The sequence below is a fragment of the Typopeltis vanoorti genome, chromosome 22 (genome assembly GCF_054136105.1).
Source record: "Typopeltis vanoorti isolate ZY-2024b chromosome 22, IOZ_Tvanoo_1.0, whole genome shotgun sequence".
NCBI classification, from domain to species: domain Eukaryota; kingdom Metazoa; phylum Arthropoda; class Arachnida; order Uropygi; family Thelyphonidae; genus Typopeltis; species Typopeltis vanoorti.
The window spans coordinates 32808278-32832917 of record NC_143570.1 but is presented as its reverse complement, the minus strand read 5'-3'; the positions used below and the strand labels follow the sequence as shown (position 1 = coordinate 32832917).

Sequence of the window (24640 nt, the reverse complement as noted above, 5' to 3'; positions counted from 1 at the left end):
CTATACGGGAAATAAAAAGGCTTTAGCTGAATTGATATATATATATATAGAAAGTTTTTTACCTTGGATATTATGTTTTCCCATGAGCCTTTCTTAAAGACTTCTGCTAATGTCGCAGAAAACAATCTGGATGATACATATTCTTGCTTTACTCCTCTCCGAATACCAAATTCCTTTCCTCAATATTCTATTGTTATATTGGCTTTCATATATACACAATTAAAAAGGTAGGAAAGATTAGCTGATTTAAAAAGTAATATCTCCCACAAAGGCGGACCTTAGATGCCGATATTATTTTAACCTTTTTCCATTCCAGGGGACGCTCGTATATCGTTGAAACACGTGGGTTTGTGAGGATTTTGTTTGTGTTTTGTTATTGGTAATTTACATACAAGAAGCCGGGAAGGTTTAGATGGAATTGTAGTATGTTATTATTTTGACTGAATGGTATGGATGCATTGCAAGGAGGTAAAATGACGGGGATGCAGAAGGAGGAGTTAATGGGACAAGTAAAGCAACAAATTGCTGTTGCAAATGTCCAAGAATTGCTTCAAGTAAGTGAACAATTTAAGATTAATCATTTGAACTGGAGTAAAATCGCGGGAAAAAAAAATATGCTTTTTGTTTCCTTTCACGTCACATAGCTGTTTACATAGGCTGCATTGCTTTTTTGTACCGCTACGTTTTTTATACTTTTAACTTCTGTCCATCCACTGTAGGACATAGGCCTTTCCCTTAACTTTTCAGTTCTGTCTGTCTTAGCCAATGTCCACCATCCCATGCCAAACCTCTGTATCAGTCAGAAGCTTAAAACTAGCTAATCCACTCTAGTGGACTATATCAAGACTCAGCCAGTATAACAGTAGAATATTGAGGAAAGGAATTTGGTATTCGGAGAGGAGTGAAGCAAGAATATGTATCATCCAGATTGTTTTCTGCGACATTAGAAGAAGTCTTTAAGAAAGGCGCATGTGAAAACTATGCAGTTAGCATCAATGAAAAAAAAATCTCATTCACTTACATTACATTTTGCAAATGACATTGTTCTTTGAGAAAAAATAAAGAAGCTCAGAACATGTTAATGACCTTAACAGAGAAAAAGAAAAAAAAAAGAAACAGAAGAAAAGAGAAAAATAGAAAAAGACTAACATAACTAAAATCAAACTGATGACAAATTCAGATCAGATCTAATCAAACTAAAATTAACAAATAATTGTGGAGAGCTATATTTACCTCTTGGTGATTTAGTTTTAAGGAAAAACAAGATAAAAAAAAATAAGTAGAAGAATCATATAAGGAAACAAAGAAGCTTAAAACTAGCTAATCCACTCTAGTGGACTATATCAAGACTCAGCCAGTATAACAGTAGAATATTGAGGAAAGGAATTTGGTATTCGGAGAGGAGTGAAGCAAGAATATGTATCATCCAGATTGTTTTCTGCGACATTAGAAGAAGTCTTTAAGAAAGGCGCATGTGAAAACTATGCAGTTAGCATCAATGAAAAAAAAATCTCATTCACTTACATTACATTTTGCAAATGACATTGTTCTTTGAGAAAAAATAAAGAAGCTCAGAACATGTTAATGACCTTAACAGAGAAAAAGAAAAAAAAAAGAAACAGAAGAAAAGAGAAAAATAGAAAAAGACTAACATAACTAAAATCAAACTGATGACAAATTCAGATCAGATCTAATCAAACTAAAATTAACAAATAATTGTGGAGAGCTATATTTACCTCTTGGTGATTTAGTTTTAAGGAAAAACAAGATAAAAAAAAATAAGTAGAAGAATCATATAAGGAAACAAAACAGTTTGGCTGTATAAAGATTATCTTTATTATTATTTATTTGGGTACTCCATGGAGTCAAAAGACTCATCACAGGAGATCCATCTATTCATTAACACAATACCTCTCATTACATCTCCTTGAACCTATTCACTTTGGGGCACTTACAACCACCTCTGGCAATCCATTCCACTCATTCACCACTCTCCAAGTAAAGAACCTAGTCTGCACACTCCTGCTGACTACTCTTAGACAACTTCCAAATGTGACCCCTTGTTTTCCCTCTACTCCCCAAGTATTGAAAAATTTCTTTTGTATCAATCTTATAGAATTCCTGTTGGAAGTTTTTTCACTTGGTTATGCTATAAATTAAAGACACCAAGAAATTATGTACTTGGTTTAATCCTTAATCCAAGTGTAAGCTAACAATGTTTGCACCTGAAGTATTTTCAGAAGTGGGACAACTCGTATAAGGAAGCTAAGACTTCACATCACTTGCCTTAGTATCCCATAATGCAAAGCACATCTCCTTGTGGAAATGTATAATGCTATGCATTATGTACGAGTTGCCTCAGTCTTGAACATACTTCAGGTGCAAACTTTGTTTGCTTACACTTGGATAAAGGATTAAACCAAGTATATAATGAGTCCTTGGACTCCCTGGAGGTGACAAATAATCATAATAATAATAATAATTTCTTGTTATCTTTAATTTATAGAATCCCTTTAGTAACTTATAAGTTTCTATCAATTTCCCTCCTCCTCTGCCTGTCAGCTGAACTCTGCAACCCACACACACCATCAGTCTATCCACATAGGGAACATTGCACAGACCAGTCACCAGCTTGGTCATGCATGTCTGAATCATCTCCCCACCCCCATACCCAAGAAATGCAGGTGACCAAATCTGTGCACAGTAGTCAACATGTGGCCTTATCTATCCCAGGGGTGGCTGTTTCTGAAGTCATTCCTTCTCTCATACTCATTTATATTCTTAATTTCTTAATCAAACTTAATCCTAAGTTCCATTCTCGTCGTGACGAGAGGAATCTTTATGTGGACGATTTTCAATCGAAGGTGAGTTAGCCAATCTCATACAGAGGTAGCAGAGTTTTTTCTCCCAGAAACTCGGGTTTTTCATCCCACATACAGACAAATCGGCCCTTCAGAACACATGCAATTTACAGACAAAAAATACTAGTTGTGGTGGAGGAGGGCGTTGATGGAGATGATTGGTAGTAGAGGTTCGATGTAATGGTGGAGACAGTTGTATAATAGTAGGTGTCCTCTGGCGATGAGTCTTCAGACTCCTTGGAGGTGTCATGAATAATAATAATAATATCAGTTGTAGCTAGACACATGGGTCACTTAAGGGTCAAAGCAAATAACTGGGGGATCTCCACATCGCCTTTCAAGAATGCAGAGAACCGAGTGGGACTTCTGACCTAATGTCAAATCCTCACTTTGTGTGATGCGTCCCATTAATAGGTATCTATTGGGTACTGAACGAATGAGTATGGGCTGGCAATTTGAGACTTGCCAACCAAATTGTACTTTTTTTTTATTGGCTTACACTACAAATGCATATGATGGTACAACATGATGAGATTTCATGCCAGCTGAGGTGTTGTCCAGTTAAACAAGTTCCCTACACTGTTTTAATCAGGGAACCATGACATACGGTAAAAAGTCAGCTACTGGAAAGCTACTGGAAACTCCAACTCATTATCTAGAAGAAAAAGAAAAATAAGCCCAACATCAGAAAAACTGAATATAGGAAGTATTAATGGAAAGGAAATTGAACTTCCTATATTCAGGACATAATTGGCATTACTGAGACAAAGAAGACAAAAATATGTGAGATCTTACTAAATAATAAGTGTAGGATGTTATTTTCATGCAACGTATAAGGAAGCTAAGACTTCACATCATTTGCCTTGGTATCCCATAATGCAAAGCACATCTCCTTGTGGACATGTAGAAAGGAAGGAGTACCAATAGCATTCAACATCAAACATGAAGATAAATTTCTTGATTTGAAGGCAGTTTCAAGTAGACATGTGGGCAAACTTCAAAATGGGGAAATGGAAGAAAAGTGAAACTTATTTGTGCCTATGGTCCCATCCCACAGAACGTTCTTATAAGGAAGAAGTGGAGGAATTTTTTTTAGTCATTAGAATAAGCAGCTGACATAAAGAAAATGGAAAAAGTAGTCCTTGTAGATCTGAACAGCAGAGTAGGAAATGAATCCCACCAGACATATAGGAACATTTAGGAAAAATTTGGAGAAAAGGGCAAAGCTAATAATAATGGTAAGTATGTACTGGACTTTTGCTCATAGTAATGACATGGACCAGTCATTACCAACATCATGTTTTGACATAAAGATGTATAGAACTTCACATGGAGAATTAAGAAAAGCCTCATTGATTGTGTAATTGTTAATAGTGATATCATCATGCTGGTTCCAGGATATAAGCATGTACAGAGGATTAGAAACTGGAAGTGACCATTACTTAGTACTAAGCAAAATAAAAATGGACATCACATTGAAAAGAACAGTATGTAAAAAAGATTCAAAAAGAATTAAAGTTGGGCAGCTTTTACAAGTAAATGGCAGACTGAACTATGCAAACATTATTGAAGAAAATTTCAAGCAGTTTGAAACAAGAACCACCTTGGAATATCAGTGGCAAACTCTGAAGAAGACATTGACTGATTCAGCTAGTGAGGTATGTGATAAAGTTGTCTGCAAGGATAAAAAAATAAGAACACCATGGTGGACACAAGAAGTTAAGCAGTCCTGGTAAAGAAGAAAGCATACTAAAAGTTACTAGCATGTAAGTCAGCAGATGCCCTAAAAGAATACAGAGAAAATTATAAGTGAGCTAAGCTATGTGTAAAATTAACTAAACAAAAGTCACGGGAAGACTTTGTTAAAGAGTATGGAAAATAAATATCAGGAAGGTAGCAAAATGTTCTGGGGGCTATTGAAGAAGCTTAGAAATAAAGGCAGGAGTATTGTAAAAGGAATTAAAGATGGTAAAAATGACATAAAAACTGAAGATCTTAGATGTCTGGAGTAATTACTTTGAAAGACTGTTAAAGGAACCAAGCAGTGACAGAACAGTACTAGAAAATTTTCAAGAGGAATGCAAAGAGAAGTTCATATCAATACTTGAGTTAGAAAAAGCTGTCAAAAACTTGAAATGTGAAAAGGCAGCTGGAGTAGATGATATTTGACCAGAAATACTTAAGTATGGAGGTATTTTTGTACTGGCTACACTGCATAATTCAGAGGGCCTAGTCAGATCAAATTCCCAGTGATCGGAATAGAGCACTCGTAGTACCCATCTATAAAAAAGGGAATAAAACGGAATGCAAAAATTACAGAGGAATTTCTCTACTAAGTGCAGGTATCCCTTGATGTAACCACATATATCAAAATCGCGTTAATCAAATCTAATAATCAATGGTAAAAATTACAATTCGTCCATGATTGATTACTATATTAATAATTCGTTTTATATGGTACTCTTTTAGAAAAGATAAAAAAATGAATCCAAAGTAAATGTTTAATAAATACTTGTACATTACTCACTGTAATTTTTTTTATCAAAAGAAGTTATCAAGAGTTGTTTGAACAGTTTTAGTTTTGTTCTTATCGGCATAAATTCTATGATAACAAGCAAAATGACTCTCCAGACGTCGGCAAACAAGCAATAAAACATAAAGAAAAAACACTGCAAATATAATAAATGATGGTACAAATTAAGTGGATATTGAATCCAACATTATTTCATAGCCGAATATAGAAACTACAAGAGTTTCGTGCTGAATATATAGAATCTAAAAGTTTCAGCTGATGCAAGCATAAGCAACCTTATGGGGCAACTCGTAATAAAGGTGGAGTAAGCTCCAGATCACTTTCCTTAGTATTTTCCATAATGTAAAGCACATCTCCTAGAGGACATGTAAAATAAAAAAAAGCCTTTGATTCTCTATTGCAGTAATACATGAATAGTTTATTTATTTTCAGTTACAATCTAGAAATTATTCAACAAAGAATGAAAAAAAAAAAAAAAAAACCAACCATACTATACTGACATCGGGGGCGCGGTATCTCTCAGATACAATTACTTTCAAATATCACAATATCACAAACCTTTACATGTGCTAAAAAACTGACAGCAAAAAACAGTGCGGAATAACATATGAATGCATAGCTATTCATGACCTCCAAGCTATACACTGAATTGTGTAAGGATATTTATATTAAACATTTTGCATGTATCTGTCAGATCAGCTGCATGCTCCGCTGGGTTAAAGGTGCGTTAATAGAAACTCTTGCCACGTATATATCAAGGTATTGCTACAATTAATTTCGGCGCATTAATCAAATCGCACATTAAGCAAGGGATACCTGTATTCCAGGTAAAATTTATGGAAGCATACTTGAAAAGAGGTTGAGGAACATTGTGGGAGAGAAACTTGGAGATGGGTGCATGCCAAATAGAGGTTGTCAAGATCAGATTTTCACTTTAAGACATGTTGAAAAATCATGGAATATGACAAGGATGTGTACTTAAGTTTTGTAGATCTGGAAAAAACACGACAGGTGCTCAGAGAAAGACTTCAATTATGTGGGGGTGAATAGAACATTATACAGAGCAATACATAGTCAATGTTTAAGTAGGAATACAAATACCAATAATACGGTCTATTCCACGACCAAGATGGAATTTTAGAAAGCGAACTGGCAGGATTTTTCACAAGAACTGGATAAAATAGTAAGATGGATACCTCCTGTGAGTGAAAACTACAACAGATTTATTGTACAGTCATATCGACAGCGAAGAAGTATATTCCAAGGGGTTTCTGAAAAGAATACATACCTGGCTGGAATAAAGACTGCGAAGAGCTATACCAAGTCTACTTAGTATCTGGTGATTGTGATATAGCTGACGAATTACTCCAGAAGCTTGATAATGAGCGCAGAGAAAAATGGATAAAAACTACAGAGGACCTAGATTTTAAAAAATCAAGTAAAAAAGCATGGAGCCTATTAAAGAAGTTAGGTGGAAGTAACCCAATTACTCGTAAAGATCCTTTGGTGACTCCGGATCAAATTGCCTCTCGAATAACCTCGCTGTCTAGAGCCCCTCGAGATCATCAACACACACGGGAAGTTAAACAAACACTCAAAAACTTACGACAAAGTGCAGATGGCAGTTCCCAATTTTCAAGAGAATTTACCACAGACGAAATAACTGAAGCCTTGAAGGAGGTGAAAACTGGCAAAGCACTTTGATGGTGTTCACCCTGAATTCTTGGTAAACTGTGGAAAAAATGCTCGTCAATGGCTATCAAGATTTTTTTCTCATATTTTAAGGACCGGAAACCTTCCAACAGCCTTTCAGAGAACCAAAATAATAGCCATATTAAAACCCAACAAGCCTCAAAATCAAGTAGAGAGCTATCGCCCAATTGCGCTCCTCAGTTGCTGTTATAAGCTCCTTGAGAGACTCCTCCTTAACAGAATTGGGCCAAAAATATCTGAAGTTATCCCTGTTGAGCAAGCAGGCTTTAGGACTCAGCGTAGTTGTACGGACCAAGTACTAAGCCTTACTACCCATATCGAAGCAGGCTTCCAGAGATGTTTGTAAACCTCTGTTGTGTTTGTTGCCCTTACTGCTGCATACGACATAGTATGGAAAGAGGGGATGCTATACAAGCTGATACAAGTCATACCATGCCAATCCATCATAAGACTTATTGGTAACATGCTTTCTGACAGGTTCTTCCATGTGGTACTGGGAAACAAAATGAGCAAACTGAGAAAGTTGAACAATGGGCTCCCACAGGGCTCAGTATTAGCACCAATTTTATTCAACTTATATACATCTGATCTACCGACAACTAGGTCAAAAAAATTTGCTTATGCTGATGACATAGCTCTCACCATCCAACACAAGAGCATTGAAGTAACAGAAGATATTCTCACAAATGATCTTAGAACCATTAGGGAATACTTTCATAAATGGAGACTAACACCAAACCTCAATAAGACCGAGGTTAGCTCTTTTCACCTAAACACCAAATTGGCAAATAGGAAACTTCAGGTCAGCTTTAACAAAATGCTGCAGCACCAAGATTTCCCTAAATATCTGGGTGTTACCTTGGACAGAACACTATCTTTCAAAGGACATCTGGAGAATCTCTCTTTAAAGATCAGAACCCGTAATAACATCATACAAAAACTGTGTGGTTCTACATGGGGTTCTTCTGCTATTACACTGCGATACTCCATGTTGGCCTTAGTCTACTCTGCGGCAGAATATTGTTCACCAGTATGGCTAAACAGTCCTCATATCAAGAAAATCGACACACAAATAAATGCAGCGATGAGGACAATAACAGGTTGTGTCAAATCCACCCCCCCCCCCTCTACTGGCTTCCAACTTTGAGCAATATTGCACCACCGAACTTATGCAGACAAAATGCTCTAGTAAAAGAATACAAAAAAATAAACAGCAATGCCCCTGTTGCCAATACATGAAGACCTCCCATATATTAACATGAATCGCCTTAAATCCCGATGGTCTCCACTAATACTGGCTGAAGAACTAGTCAATTGCAATTTCAATATTAATTAAAAATGGCTAGAAACTTTGAAAGAAAAATCGCTACCAGACTTAAGTATATCCTTCCCAACCAAAATCCGAAAGGGATTGAGCTTCCACATCACCTATGGAAAAGCCTAAATAGGATATGCACAGGACATGGTATCTGTGCAGACAGCTTATACAAGTGGGGAAGATCACCTACACCCCCAATGTGACTGTGGGGCCTTAAATCAAACCATCTGGCACATTGTGGAGAACTGCAGCATAAGAGCCTACCCTGGTGACCTGAGAGACTTTTTTGGGGCAGATCCTTCAGCTCTTGATTGGCTATCTGAACTAGACTTAAAATTTTAGACTTTTTTTTTTTTTTTTATATACCTTTGACATGATGGACTTGTGAAAAGAATAACTGAAGGCAAAATAGAGGGGAAAAGAAGAAGAGGCAGACCAAGGAAAAGCTTTCTTGACCAAGTCAAAGACAGCATGGGTTTGAGGAGTTACTAGGAGGTTAAGAAGAAAGCCAATGACAGAGCGGAATGGAGGAAATTGCTGCTGAGCTACCAGTCCCAAGACCGATGCAACTGATGATGATACCTGATATTTATATATGTGCATTACTTGTTTCATTTTTATTGTCTGCACAAATATGTATTTATATATTCTGATATATCATGTGTCTTTATTATGCCGTACGCTAAATAAATAAATAAATATGTTTACATTGTCAGTCAGCATTTAGAATTGAAGGAAATACAGAAAGATGGTTTGATGTAAAATCAGAGGTAAAACAAAGATGCACATTATCTCCACTCTTATTAATCATCTGTATGAATCACATTATGAAAGAAAGTGGCATCAAGCCTAATATTAGAATTGGAGATGTCAAACTTAGCTCTTTGCTTTATGCAGATGATGTACTCCTAAATACATCTACTGCAAGTCTCAATGAATTCACTAACTAAATCGAATAACAGCTGTAACAAATTCGGCATGAAACTCTCTGATTCCAATCTTGAGTTTCTTATTCGGTTTTAAAACAATGTGGGATTTAATATCCCCTTAATTTAAATAATGTTTATATCGCCGAAATGAAGCCTATTGGCTCTTTATATTTAAGTAGCTTAATGAGTGCACCTTTTTTTTGACAACTCGTATAGCAGAGTATATAAGTTCTTTTCATTATACCCTTTGGTATTGATTTGGTCTAGCTATTCACTGAAGTCTCAATACAGACTGAAACCGGTCTGGGTAGTGACCTCCCACCATAATGTAATAACAGCATACATTTCCTAGGAAATGTGTTTTTACATTATGGAAAATACCAAGAATAGCGATCAGAATTTTACCCACCTCTGCTGCGAGTTGCCCGAGCTTGAACAACGTACTTGGACTACTTGCATTATCTCACGCTAGTAGTCGCCGATACTTTATAGTTAATTATACTATATTCGGCATGAAACTCTCTGATTCCAATCTTGAGTTTCTTATTCGGTTTTAAAACAATGTAGGATTTAATATTCCCTTAATTTAAATAATAATAATTATTATTAATCAGGCCTCCATGGAGTCAAAAGACTCATCATTGGAGGTCCTTCCTAAGAACATAAAGTCTGTCAAGACTCATCGAGGAGAGGTTCCCCCCCCTAAGAAACACAAAGTCTATCATACCACTCCTTAAACTCATTGACCATTCTCGCTCACCACTCCATCAGGCAATGCATTCCACGGTTCAACCACCCTCCATGCAAAGAGACCACTCCTCACCCCCTTGCTCACAGTTTCCTTTCGTAACTTCCAGTGATGGCCTCTTGTCATCACTCCTTCCTGCTGTTCAACCAAGCAAAAGAACTCCCCAGTGTCAACCCTGTAACCACCTCTCAACAGTTTAAAAGTCTCAATCATATCACCTCTCCTTCTTCTATCCACCAAACTATGAAGTCCACATTCCCTCAGCCACTCATCATAACTATCATTGTACAGTCCTGAAACCATCTTTGTTATCTGCCTTTGTACCCTTTCCACAGTTAATTTATCCCCTTCACATCCTGAGGACCAAATCTGAGAACAGTAGTCTCTAAGTGTGGTCTGATCAGAGACTTATACAACGGAATGATAACCGTTTTATCTCTGCAGATCAGTGTCCTTCTCATAATTGCAGCAATCCTCTGTGTTACCTTCACCACCTTTGCAATATGTCCCCTAAATTTCAGGTTTCTATCAATCATCAACCCCAGATCTCTTGTCTCCCTTACTTCCTCCAGTATAATTCGTCCCATAGAGTAGGCAGCATCCCATCGATGTTTCCCAAACCTCAAGACCTTACATTTTGCTGCATTAAACTGATATCCCCATTCATTTGCCCATCTATCTAGCTTATTCAAATCCTCTTGCAGGATTTGAATAAGCTAGATAGATGGGCAAATGCATCTGCACTATTACTAATAATCCTTCCCAGCTTCGCATCATCTGCAAACAACTGAATATCCCCTTACAATCCACTGTCAATGTCATTGATATAAAGGTTAAACAATATAGGTCCCAGTACTAAGCCCTGTGGGACCCCACTTGTAATCCTCTACTTCTTTGAAACTGCCCCACCATACACAACTCTCTGATGCCTATCGGACAGCCAATCCTGAATCCAGTTGACCAATCTGACATCCAGACCGATGTGCTGCAACTTAAATATCAGCTTATCATGTGGCACCCTGTCAAATGCCTTCGCTAAGTCTCAGAAAATGGCAGTATATGCCTTTCCCTCATTTAAGGCTCTTGTAACTTTATCATAAAAGACTAGCATATTGCTAAAACAAGAGTGCACACCTTCACAAATCCATGTTGACTCTCAAGTTGAGTCCAAGATCTTACTAACTACTGATGACACACAAACTGGCCTATAATTAGACACTTCCAGTCTGCTACCGACTTTATGCAATGCCACTATCTTTACCTTCCTTCCATTCCATGGGCACCTTTCCCGCAGCCAGACTTTCATTGAAAAGCCAGGTCAAAGGCACTGTCAATTCCTTAGCACATTCTCTCAAAACTCGTGGTGAAAATACCATCCAGTTCCACAACTTTACTGACATCCAGAGTACTTAGTATTTGAAGCACTCTCTCCTCCTGTACCTCTAAACCTTGAACCTGCCCAATCCCTCTAGCATTAAAACTGACTCCTCCAGGATGAAATACTCCAATAAAGTGTTCATTGAACAATTCCACTATGTCCTCTGAATCAGTCACTCTATTCCCATTTTTATCCCACAATATTATTCTTCAACAGGCATTAATCCTCCTACTGGCCACATATCTAAAAAATTCCCTAGGATTTTCTTTGGATCTTAGGGCCAATCTCCTCTCATATTCCAGTTTCGTTTTCCTTACCATACTAGTCACTCTTCATCTGTCTCCTTATATCTCTTCCATAGCCTCTTTTTCACATGTAATTCCTGTTTAATATTGCTTGTCATCCACTTTACTCCAAATTGTGTCCTCTTGTTCACTCGTGTTATACCATTGCTGCTAACAAATATTCTTTCATAATTTCCCATGCACTAATGATATCCCAGCTTTCCAATTCCTCCCTCCATGAAACTTCCCCAAGTTGACATCTTAGACTATTATAATCACCTGCTTTATAATTCCACATAAGTTCTCATCTCTTTGATACTCCTGCATGTCTATTCATTTTCCAAGTCAAAACCATATGGTCACTCTCTCCAACTGGTGGGAGAGATGTCATCTCAGTTATTATCAACTCTTCTGATGCTATAACCAAATCCAAAACTCTTGAACCTCTTGTTCCCTCTGTTACATGTTGCCTAAGACATTTGTCCCTCAAGAATTCTAGAAATTCCATTCCCCTATTGCTACATGCATTTTCCTCTCTCCAATTTATACTGCTGTAGTTAAAATCTCTCATAAATATCATTCTTCTTGCACTTGCCAAACTTAACTGTATAAACATCTCCTGGTCCCCATCCTCTGTTCTCCTGGGTCTGTAGCAACACCCCACTAAATATCCTGTCTTGCCTACCTCTACCTCACACCACATGCTCTCAAAATCATTTTTCTCACTTCCTTCCAAAGCCTCCACTCTTAGAGGACATAGGTCGTCACTTATCATAAGCAATACCCCACCACCATGCTTTCCCCTCCTATCCTGCCGAAAAATGCTGTACCCAGCGACTTCTATTCCTGTTATTATATCCTCTTCTGTCAACCACGTCTCAGTGATCCCAATAATTTTTGGCCAGGCTGATGCTATCTATGCCACCAATTCCTCTCCCTTATTCCAGATACTCCTGGCATTAGTATAAAGCATATAAATGCCATTGTTTCTATACCCAGCATTATCCCCTCTAGACTCCACTGGGCTCAGTGTTACCTGATGTCGTCTCCCTTCTCCCAAGTATCCATTCCCACAAGAGGCCACCCCTGCTATCATCCTCCCCTGGGACACACTGACTCATTCAGAACAGCAATCTCTCCAGATGCCTACGTCTTTCCTCATTCAAATGTAAGCGGCCTCTCGCATACAATTCCTCTCTTTCCTCAAACGCACTCCAAGCATCCACATATACCATTCCTCTCTTGTCACACATTCTAGCTATTATGTCATTCAATATTACCGCTCTTCTGCTCAGCTCGTTCTAGGCAACACGCACACTATTTTTCCTCTCTCTATAATAGATAAATTTTGAGGAAAATTGTTGATAGCAGATAATAATGTAAACTTAATCATGTAGTGCTGTCATAGTAACCTGAACACCTCTTGGCAGTACATATCAGGAAATTGATGATAAATAATTGACAAATCGTATAAATATGACTAGGATCTGTACTTAAGTTTTGTAGATCTGGAAAAGGCATACAACAAGGTGCCCAGAGAAAAGTTTTTCAAAACAGTACAATTATATGGGGTAAATTGAACATTGTACAGAGTAATATATAGCCTATATTTAAGTTGCCAGTCAGCAGTTAGAATTGAAGGAAATATAGGAAAATGGTCTGATGTAATATTGGTAAGACAAGATTGTACATTATCTCCACTGTTATTCATCGTCCATATGGATCACATTATGAAACAAAAGTGGCATTATGCCTGATATTAGAATTGACATCTCATAACATGTCAAACTTAATTCTTTGCTTTATGCAAGATGATGATGTACTTTTTTAAACACATCTAGGACAAGTCTCCAGGATTCTCTAACTAAATTGAATAATAGTAACAAATTTGGCATGAAAATCAGTAATAACAAGACCAAAACTATGAAAATAGGCAGGAGAATAGAAAACTTCAGCTGCCTTCTGAATGGAGATCGTAGCACAATTTTTTTGTGAAGATGGCATGTTAAGTCTGGAAATAGACAACAGAATAAGCAAAGCTGGTATGATGCATAGCCAGATGAATAACTTTTTATGGAATAAGAGAGAAATTAGTCAAAACACCAAACTAGCAGTATGCAAGATAGTATTCAAACCAGATTTTAAGTTATAGATCTGAGAGTTGAGTTAAAAATAGAGTACTTGATCAAAGAATAGAGACTACAGATATGAGGTTATGAGGAAAATTAGGGGAGTAAACCGATTGGCTAAGTGGTAGAATCATATTAAAAATGAAGATATTAGAATGGAACTCGACATTATTAGCATTCAAGAATGTAGGGCAGCAGAGTTAATCTTAAGTGGTATGACCACTTAATTAGAATCGGTGAGGAACGATTAGCAGAACTGATGATGATAAGAAAGAGACCCAGAGGACAACCAAGGTCTGGGTGGATTGATTCAGTCAGAAGTGTCTTAGAAGCACGAAGTGTTAGATATGGCAATATTGGAGTGCTTACAAGTAATGGAAAAATTGTGGATAGGAGATTAAGAATAATGTAAACAGGCTGCAGACTGACAATCTTTACTTTCTTACTCTTCATTTTTACTTCTTCTAATAGCTATTTCATATCTTATTGCATATTTCTCCTTTTGAATCATTTGTACCTGCCTAAACAATTAACGAGTTTTTCTTCTTTCTTCTGCAAACTTACGTCTTCACTGACATCTGTTTGTGAAGATGTTTGTCCTGCTGTACTGTCCTGCCAGGTCATGCATGGATAGGAAGTCTCAATGTATGTAGGGCAGTCCTTTCAAGGCCATGTAATGGCAAAAAGACTGGTCATTATATGGATGGATGTCATGTCCAAGAGTCTGTCTCCTCTCATTGCATGTTCCCCCCACTCTATCCTTCCATCTAACCATGAATGAACTTATGATCATACAAACAATGATAGTGACATTGCAAAAAAATGGATCTCCCTCAAAAAACCAATCTCAACCAAAAAAAAGCCACAACACAACTAATCAACATATAAATCATGCTATAATTTTCACAATAAAAACTCACTTTTGCATCTGCTTTACTAACATCTGTGGCATTAACACCAACATAAATTTCATGCACCTGTACTCATCCAGACCAGACATGTTACACTCTTGACAGAAGCCCAAATTGCAACTAGATTACACACTCCACAATATTTTTTCCCACAAGGATGACACCTATGCCTTCGTAAGATCTGCCATTGTTTGTCACAGAATGGCTAATTTAGAATCCCCTGGTTTTGACCTTCTCTGGCTCATAGTTTCTTTGTCCCCATTGAGTATTATTCATATGCTACATTTATTGGACTCAATGTCCCTAAATCCATCTTGCTTCCCTTTTCCAACACCCCAAACCTAACTGAAGGAGAGGCAGAGGTCTTTGTCATAAGCAATGACCTAACACAAATTGCACATCTGCCTTCCTTCCAGATACACTGTAGAGGTCATCTCTCTTCTCAGAAACTCAAGTCACTTATCTCACATAATGCCATTCGTCAAACTACCCCTGATCTCGCATCCTCTGGTACTGCAAAGGTGCCAAGGAGTAGAAATTACATTTGGAATTTTTTTTAGTAAGCTCTCAAAATTTGTTTGGGAAAATAGCTTACTAAGCTTGCTACAGAATAATTAATTTCAAAACAGTTAACAATTTTGTGAAGTATAATATAAGATTTTGTAGCCTCTATACTGTGGCATGTACATTTTCCATTATTTAAAAATGTGGTGGGTGAAAGATAATGGGAGGAGCTGGGTGATTTTGATATCAGTAGGACTTGGCATTAGATACTAGATTTGGCTATAAGCATGGAAGATGTGAAGGATAGTTGTGTTGTGACCTGAAGTGTTAACTGTGTCAGTAAATCTGTGAGGGTAGGATTTTTTTTTTTTTTTTTTAAATGTCTGGACCACACACGAAAGAGGTCTGAAGACCTGTAGCACACTAGTGCTGTGTGTGTGGGGGGGGGGCAAGAGGACTAGAAGAAAGGCAGAGTGGGGGCACTGTTCCAAAGGACAGACATAGATGAAATAAAGGAGGAGGCATGGAGAGGGTCATAGAAGTACTGAGACAGGAAGTGGAACGTATAAAAATGAATTGATTCTTGTGAAAGGATAGATTAGAAGACTTGAAAAGCTGACTGGAGTGGGATCCCACTGGTGGGTGACAAGACTAATATCTCAATGTGTCCTGATATGGAGGCTGGATAGACACAGAAGTGTCAAGGAGTAGGGAATTTATGTGGAATTATTAGGCAAGTGACCATAATCTTAGAAATCAGCTAGTGCAGTCCCATAGATGGAAGAATTGCAAGGAGGAGATAGCGGCAGTACATGGGGCTAGTGAAGAAATATTTATTAACAGCAATGCAAATTGCATTCCTCAAGTGAAACAGATGAAATGATTTGGTGTAAAGTGGATGAATAATGAAATCGAACAGGAACTGCAGATGAAAAAAGGTATGGAAAAAGTATAAAGAGAGAGGGATGGAGAGAAGTTGCACGAGAAATATAAGATTCGAGCCAGGAAAGTGACTAGAATAATAAGAATGACAAAAATGGAATATGAGAAGATATTGATTATCTCTACAGTGTAAAGAAAAGCTCAAGGAATTCTTTTGTTATTTAGCCAGCAGGAGGGGAAATGATTATGGACGAATGACCCTGTTAGATGGAAATGAGGATGAGAGACTCATGCAAATTACATAGTGGAGCTGTTCTATGATCACAATATTGGAGTTTTCATCCTGGTAGAACGGGATGGTGTCCTACCAGAAATAAAACTTTCTTTTCCAGTGCTTGGAGAGAATGTGTTTCAGTGCTCCAGAAGGCAGTGGGACTGAATGATATTTCGTGCTTGTTTTAATAGAAGCCGCTCAGGAACTGACAGCTCCATTAACCTGGCTGTTCAATAAAAGTCTAGCTAGTGGAAAAGTACCTAGTGAGCAGAAGGAAGGAACAATTAGATACTGCCATTGCACAAGGGTGGTAGAATGCAGGCATCAAACTATAGATCAATATGTATTTCTTCTGCGGTTGTTAAGTTTTTGAAGAAATTGGTGGAAGATCATATGCAGACTAGGCAGATGAAGGTAATATTTATCTGTGAAGCTCAGCATGGATTTGTCAAGGGATGCTCTTGTTTCAATAATTTGCTTGCCTCTCAATAGTAAAGTGACATAATAATAACAAAGCAGTTGACGATGGAAAGCATATTATTATTATTATGTGACACCTCCAGGGAGTACAAGACTCATCAGGGGAAGTGTCTCTGTCTCTACCACTCAATCCACTAACTACAACAAACTGGAACTACACCAACGCCATCTATCGCCCACCACCACCACTAGTATTTCCACAGACAATCACAAACATCCATGCCCACGGCGAGATTCGAACCTGCAGCCTTTTGACTGGAGAGTGGATACACTAACCACTAGGCTGATGTATCTTCTATTTTTTGGATTTTGCAAAAGCATTTGATAGGGTGCTACATCATAAGTTGATATTTTAGTTGCAACACATAAGGTTAAATATCAGATTAGTGAATTGGATGAAGTTGGTGTCTGATAGTTATCAAAGAGTTGTGTGTATGGGAACAGTATGAAAAGGAAGGTCACATGGAGTTCCACAAGGATCAGTACGGGACCTTTGCATTTCAACCTGTATGTCAATGATATTGTCACTGGATTGCAGGAAGATATTCAGCTATTTGCGGATTATGTGATGCTTGGAAAGTGCCAATGTTGTAGCACTTAAGGAGGATTTAAATAAGCTGGACAGATGATTAGAGATGTCAATTTAATGCAACTAAATGTAAGATCTTGAAATTTGGGAGCCACCGATGGAAATCTGCAAGCTGTATTAGTGAATCTGTACTAGAAGAGTTGGAGGTGGCAAGGGATCTTGGGGATGTTAGTTGATAAAAATTTGAAGATTTCGGGGATATTGAATGTAACCAAGAGGATTGCTGCAATACTAAGGACTTTGACCAGTAGTGATAAGAGTGGTGATTCCATTGTATAAACCCCTTATCAGGCTTTATATAATGCATTATTGTGCTCGGATTTGGTTCCTAGGATTTGAAGAGGATAAACTAACTTTGGAGAGAAGGGTACAAAGACAGATAACAAGAATGATAAGAGCATACATACTGCAGACTTTGGTGGATAGAAAACAAATGAGTGACATGATTGAGATATTTAAACTATTGAGAAGTATTTATAGGATTGACACCGGGGAGATTTTTCATATAGTAGCACAAGAAGTAATCCCTGGAAGTTGCAAAAGGAGATATTGAGCAGCAGGGTGAGAAGTGGCTTTTTTTTGCAGGGAGAGTGTTTGGACCATTCACTTCCTGATAGAGTAGTGAATGAGTGGGTTTAAAGAGTTGTATGATAGAATTTGTGTTATCTAAGATGAGTCACCTGCAATGAGTCTTGTGACTCCTTGGAGGTCAATAATAATAATTCTCGGTACTTCTATGTTTAGTGTGCAGGATTGATGCTCTCAGAGTGGAATGCTGCCTCTTTAAAATGATACTGTTTGAGATATCATGATGTAACATTCCGTCCATAGCAATGTGAGATCAAAACAAAATTGTTATTATTATTAGACTTATGCATGGAAGATCTCCACTATCAAATTGTAAATGAAAGTTCATTTACACTTTCATTGGGTCAGTCATTCACCTGATACTAATCTACATGAAGTATTCCAACACGAAAATTATTTTTTTCTGTGATAACATCATTCAATTTAATCAGAAATTTCAGTTTTGAAATTGTATATTGTTTTCTCTTTGATACAGTATGTTCAGATGAACTTCTTTTTTTAACTTCATCCTCCTTTTCTTAGAAAATGACAGAGAAGTGCTTTGGTAAATGTGTTATTAAGCCAGGAAGTAATCTGGATAATTCAGAGATGGTAAGTCTTCTCTTTATGTCACTTTTCTTAGTTATCTGTGAAATAGTTATTAGTTAAATATAAATTAAAAAATTCATTTGTATATTTTAGTAAGAATGCTACAACTACATATTTTGCTATTTAAAACTAATAGCATCTTCAGAAAGTTAAAAAAAAAAAAAAAAAAACTAGAGAAATATATAGTAAAGAAAAACTTTGTAAACTTCTAAATATGGTCATTTTTTAAATACAATTTAAACAGAATAATACAGATTAACCATATGAATCATCTATCATATTAGACAAAGCAGTTCATGTGTAGCTTTTAAATGGCTGCTGGTGTATTGAAAGTCTGATATGCAGTAGTTTTGCAGTCATATCCTGTACAATATTTTGAAGATAATTATGCTACATATCAGACCAGCATATCAATGTGAACACAGCCATGAGATTAGGTGGCATATTTGTCCGTGTATTATGAGAATCTGCAAAGGAATTATCATCTCCTCTGAACCACTCTGAAGGTTCCAGTGGAGTGGGAAGAAGACAAATTAGTCCCACTGCATAAAGGAATCTTCAAGACAGAAATAGCAAATTATAAGCCAGTCAGCATCTTAGGAGTGGTGGTTAAAGTATTGGAGAAATTGGTGAAAGAATTCAGGACTGGATGGATAGGAATATGATACTCTATAAGAGACAACATGGTTTTGTAATGGGTAGATCTTACCTTAGTAATGTGCTTACTTTTTATAATAAAGTGACAGTAGAGGTGGATAAGGAAAATTGATATTCAGCAATATTGCTAGACTTTGCAAAGGCATTTGACAAGATTCTACATAGAACTTTATTGCATAATTGGAGCAGATGTGCATGGATATGAATGTGATTTGGATTATAGGATGGCTGATGAACAGATATTAAAGTGGTTTATGGAGGAGTTGAGTCCAGAAGGTGAAATGATTTGACAGGAAATATTTATTTTTTACTGATGATGATAAACTGGGAAAAGCAGTGATAAATGAAGATGATGTAGAGATCATGCAGGAAGACTTAAATAGACTAGCAGTATGCACAAGGGTAAATGGCAGCCATTTACTGAACTACAGGAAAGTGATGAAGCCAAGGACTGGGTGGGTCAATGTAGAAGTTTAGACGGCATATTGTGAAGGTAACCAAAACAGCACATCAGATTACATGGTTGCTCAAGATCTTGCTAACAATTAGAGTTAGAGAGGTTATTGTTCCCCTTTATAAGGCTTTAATAGGTCCACATCTGAACTACTGTGCATAGATCTGGACACCTGGATTCTGCGGTAATGAAGTGGTGGCGAGGATCTAGAAGCAAGTGACAAAGATTGTGGCAGGTCTGTTGGAATGCTCCCTTGAGTATAGATTGACAGTCTGGGGGTCTTCAAAAACTAGCTGATAAGCAAAAAAGAGGAGACATGAGAGCTGAAGATGTTTTTCAGTATATTGCAGGAAGGGAACAAGGGGTCACCAGTGGAAATTGTGTAAAAGTGTGGTTAGCAAGAGTGTTAGCAATAGTATTTTGCTTGAAGGATGGTGAATGGGTTGCTTGAGGTAGTTCTGAGTGTTTCAAGAGTTGTGACTTTAAGAAGAGGTGTACCTAGGTATATTAAAAGTAAATTAACACCATGGGCCGAGGAAATTATTGGAGAAGAATAATGCAGCTTTAGGAAAGGAAGATCCTGCACAGATCCCACATTTACACTCAAACAAATTATAGAAAAAAGAACAGAATTTAACCTGCCAACATATATGGCCTTCCTGGATTATGAGAACGCATATGATCAAAATTAATTAATATATTATGTTAATTGAAACTCCACCTCAAACCACCAAAGCAATAGTAAATATAATGGAAGAAAGCTATATTAAAATTAATAACGAAATAACTGAAAGAATTAAATCCAATAGAGTTCTCATTCAAGGAAATGGATTATCACCAATTCTCTTCAATATATATATGGAAAAAAATTCAAGTGAGAGTAGAGGAAAAACAAAATCATAGGAATTAAAATAGGAAATAAAGAATGAACCAAACTTTTGTATGTTGATGATCAAGTTATTTTTGCTGAAAATGAAGACCAATTACAGACAAATCTACACGCATATTGAACAAAACAATAGAACAGCATGACATGAAAATTTCAATAAATAAAACAAAATCAATAGCATTTTAAGATAAAAGAAATTAAAAGATTCAAACTGGTCATCCACAACAAAGTAATAGAACAAGTGAACAAATTTAAATATCTAGGAAATTACATAAGCCCCAATGGAAAAATTGATATTGCATATAAAAAGCAAAAATTCCTGACAGTCATTGGTTGATTGGTATTGCCTGAATGTAGTATCCTATGCTTATTATTTAGTAGGATCGCCATCCATCAGTTCATTGGACATCATCAGATTCCAATATGGTCACTCCTTTTCTAGGTAACTTTCCACATGAGTCCTTGCCAGGTGGTCCCGTCATATGCTTCTGGAGACATCAACTATCTTAAGATCAGACACACCATCCATCCATCTCACTGAAGACCCCTTTCTCTTTTTACAGGAACTTTACCTTCTATTACTTTTTGAAAAGTCCTGCTTCCATGCTTTTAATGTGTGCAAAGTATTTCAGCTTTCTTCTGTCAGTATCTTAAAGTTCTGCCAGTTGTTTCTAGCACCCATCCATTTTGACCACCTTTCAGTATATGATATCCTCAACCACATCTCAGAAACAACTATCCTTTTCCTATCACACTTCTTTTGGTTCCAGGTTTCACATCCATGAGTTGCTGTTGAAAAAATAGCTGCATCCAGAATCTTCAACTTTGTTCCTGTGCAGATAGATCTATCCTTCCAGATTTTAGACAACTCTCTGGCTTGTTTTATGTTGAAAGTTTATTTTTCACTTGGTTAGAGTATAATAAATTTAGTTTAATCCTTTATCCAAGTGTGAGCAAACAAAGTTTGCGCCTGAAAGTATCTTCAGGACTGGGGTAAGGTGGTACATCACCAGGGCAACTCGTTGCAAAGGTGGAGCAAGTTACCAACACTCCTGTCTCAGTATCTCCTATAATGCAATTTTTGGGGTAAGATTACCACCTTACCCCAGTCCTGAAGATACTTTCAGGCGCAAACTTTGTTTGCTCACACTTGGATAAAGGATTAAACTAAATTTATTATACTCTAACCAAGTGAAAAATAAACTTTCAACATCTTTCTCTAAATCCAGAGTAATTTATTAAAAATGGGTGGCACACCATTTGGCAACTCCTATAGGTAGAGATGACCTGCGAATGCTTCTGCCTGGTATCTCCACTTGGGCTTGGCTCCCACTGAGAAGAGACCTCAATAAAGGTTGAAACTAGTCCTTAATGCATAACATTAGACATATCTGCAAGGGGATGTGTTTTGCATTATAGGAGATACTGAGACAGGAGTGTTGGTAGCTTGCTCCACCTTTGCAACGAGTTGCTCTGGTGATGTACCGCCTTACCCCAGTCTTGAAGATACTTTCAGGCACAAACTTTGTTTGCTCACACTTGGATAAAGGATTAAACTAAATTTATTATATGGCTTGTTTTAGTCGTTCCTAGTATTCTGAACAGCAATTCTTCACATTAATAATGGTTCCTGGCTATTCGAACTTGCTGACTTCCTCAATTCTTTCTCTGATAAGGTAGTAGGACCTCACTTTTTTTTTTTGTCTTCTTTATATGAGTAATGCCAGTTATGTCCACATAGTACTTTTCTAGTTTTTTTTTTCAAATTTGATTTCCTTTCCCTTAATACTCCTTATGTTGATGATTTTTGTCTTCAATTTTTCTGACTTTGGAGTTTGTTCCAGTAGCTGACTTTTACCATTTTTCCTGGTTCCTAATAAAAAACAGCTGGGACCTTGTTTAACTGGGTGGCACCATAGCTGACATGAAATCTCATGTGTTCTTCTGGTTTAGGCCAAGAAAAAGTACAGTTGATAGGCTAAGTTCCAAATTGCCATCTCATTCTTATTTGTTCATTACCATGTGGATACCTACTTACTAATGGACATCCACTTGGTAATGAACAAATCTTCTTCAAGGATTCAACACTGGAGATTTATTATACAAACTCAAGGAGATAAGTGTAAATAGGCTTATGACATAGTAAAGCATCTATCTGAACAAGTATCAGGGAGGGATGCATTGTGGAGCTGCATCTAAGTAAATGAGAGTAACCAGTGATGTTTTAGTGCTTGGATCTCTGCTGCTGTTTAATTTGTATATGAGCAACATTTTAATGTTTACAGGGAACATTTAATTATATGATTATGTAAAGTTGTGTCAGAAGATAAGGACATATTTTATAAAAAAATCCTTGCAAACTGATATGAACAGACTAGTTCTATGGGTGGATGTTAATGAGTGTCAATTTAATATTGATAACTGCACATTTTGCATTTTGGACTGAGGACTGCTGAATATTATATTTGCTTTAAGAGGTGATGGTTGACAGTGAGTTGAAGTTTTGAAGCCACATTGAAAGGTTTAATTCATCATATTGGATAACAGCATTGTTGAAAAGAACACTGACTTGTAGAAATAAGCAAGTCTGGACCACTTTGCATAGATATGGTTGACTGGGTCCATGAAGATGTGGAAATAATTGAAATGATTCAGCACTGGATAATTAAAATAATATTTGGCCTGTGAAATTTTTCATATGATCACAGACCCATGGAATTCAGGCCTGCAGACTTTTAAGACCACATTCCTTCAGAAATTGTGAGGGAGGGTAATATGATAGACAAATACAGGTTGGTAAAGGAATCCTACAGTATAGATGTAGGGGAAATTTTGCAGCTTATGACAGGTGGGGACTGGAAGAACTCACGGTATCCCTGGAAGCTGAGTAAGGGTGTAGTTAGTAAGCATGTATGGGATAGGTGTTCTCATCACATGATGAACGATTGAGATAAGTTGCCAGTGGACATCACATGGGTGTTTCTGTTGAATGTTTTCAAAAGGAAGTATAATTTGCACTTAAGTATTGCATGACATACAAAGGGCTCTTCCTGAATGAATCCCTGACTCTCTTGAAGGTTCCCATATAATAAAATATTTCAAGAAACTGAAAAATCAAAATTATTTTTTGTTTAGCTTCTGTGATTCTTTTCTAATTTTTATGGTGCTCATAAAGGAAACCGACTTGGTCTTATATATATATACTAGGGGGCTCCGCGTCCCCCCCCCCAGTTCCGGGCTGGTAAGACAAAAAATGTGACATAAAACGTTTCAAATTTCGGCTTATCATTGTGTGTGTGTGTGTGTGTGTGTGTGTGTGTGTGAGTGAGTGAGTGAGTGAGAGAGAGAGAGAGAGAGAGAGACTTTTAATTGCACCATGTTTTTACTATTTGGATTTTAAATATATTATTTCTGACTCTTGCAGAAATGCCTAACAATGTGTATGGATAGGTACATGGATGCTAGAAATGTCATACTGCGAACATACAGTAGTCGATTGCAACAAGAAAGAGGTAGCATGTGAAGAGAATTGTGAATAATGGTACAAAAAATTTGTGTTATTCTGGATAGAATGTCATGGACAGATTTTACATTTTTCCTTAGGAAACAGTTATCAAATTAAATATTTTAATTCAGTTTAACAGAAATACTGTACAGCCAAAGAATCAGCTGTATTTTTTAATGATGCTTCTATAATTATTCCATTTTTGTTGTAGTCAAAATGATAAAATAAAATTTGGACATAATTTAGCATCATAATCATTATTTTTACTCTATGATATGGTTGAGACTTTCTTTTCCCTTCATGCTTATAATACAGATTAGATGTGGATTAGATGTACTGCAGAAATCTAAACACAGTAAAATATTATATAAGCAAAGTGGATATTAGATCCAGCATTATTTCAAAGTTGAATATAGAAACTTTGAA

At 36.9% G+C, this 24640-nt stretch overlaps 1 protein-coding gene across 1 annotated transcript; it reads left to right on the top strand.

The window, feature by feature from the left end:
- The first annotated feature begins 335 nt into the window (after positions 1-335).
- On the top strand, positions 336-24455 carry LOC150094286 (mitochondrial import inner membrane translocase subunit Tim13-B-like). Its single transcript, XM_090412247.1, has 3 exons — positions 336-554; positions 18644-18712; positions 24134-24455. The coding sequence occupies exons 1-3, from the start codon at positions 450-452 to the stop codon at positions 24230-24232; spliced, it is 273 nt and encodes a 90-aa protein (XP_090268373.1). The 5' UTR covers positions 336-449; the 3' UTR covers positions 24233-24455.
- Positions 24456-24640: the final 185 nt, after the last annotated feature.

Coding starts and splice junctions, on each gene's coding strand:
- LOC150094286 (XM_090412247.1), top strand. CDS start 450: ATGGATGCATTGCAAGGAGGTAAAATGACGGGGATGCAGAAGGAGGAG. Junction 555..18,643: donor ATGTCCAAGAATTGCTTCAA/GTAAGTGAACAA, acceptor TCCTTTTCTTAG/AAAATGACAGAGAAGTGCTT. Junction 18,713..24,133: donor ATCTGGATAATTCAGAGATG/GTAAGTCTTCTC, acceptor TGACTCTTGCAG/AAATGCCTAACAATGTGTAT.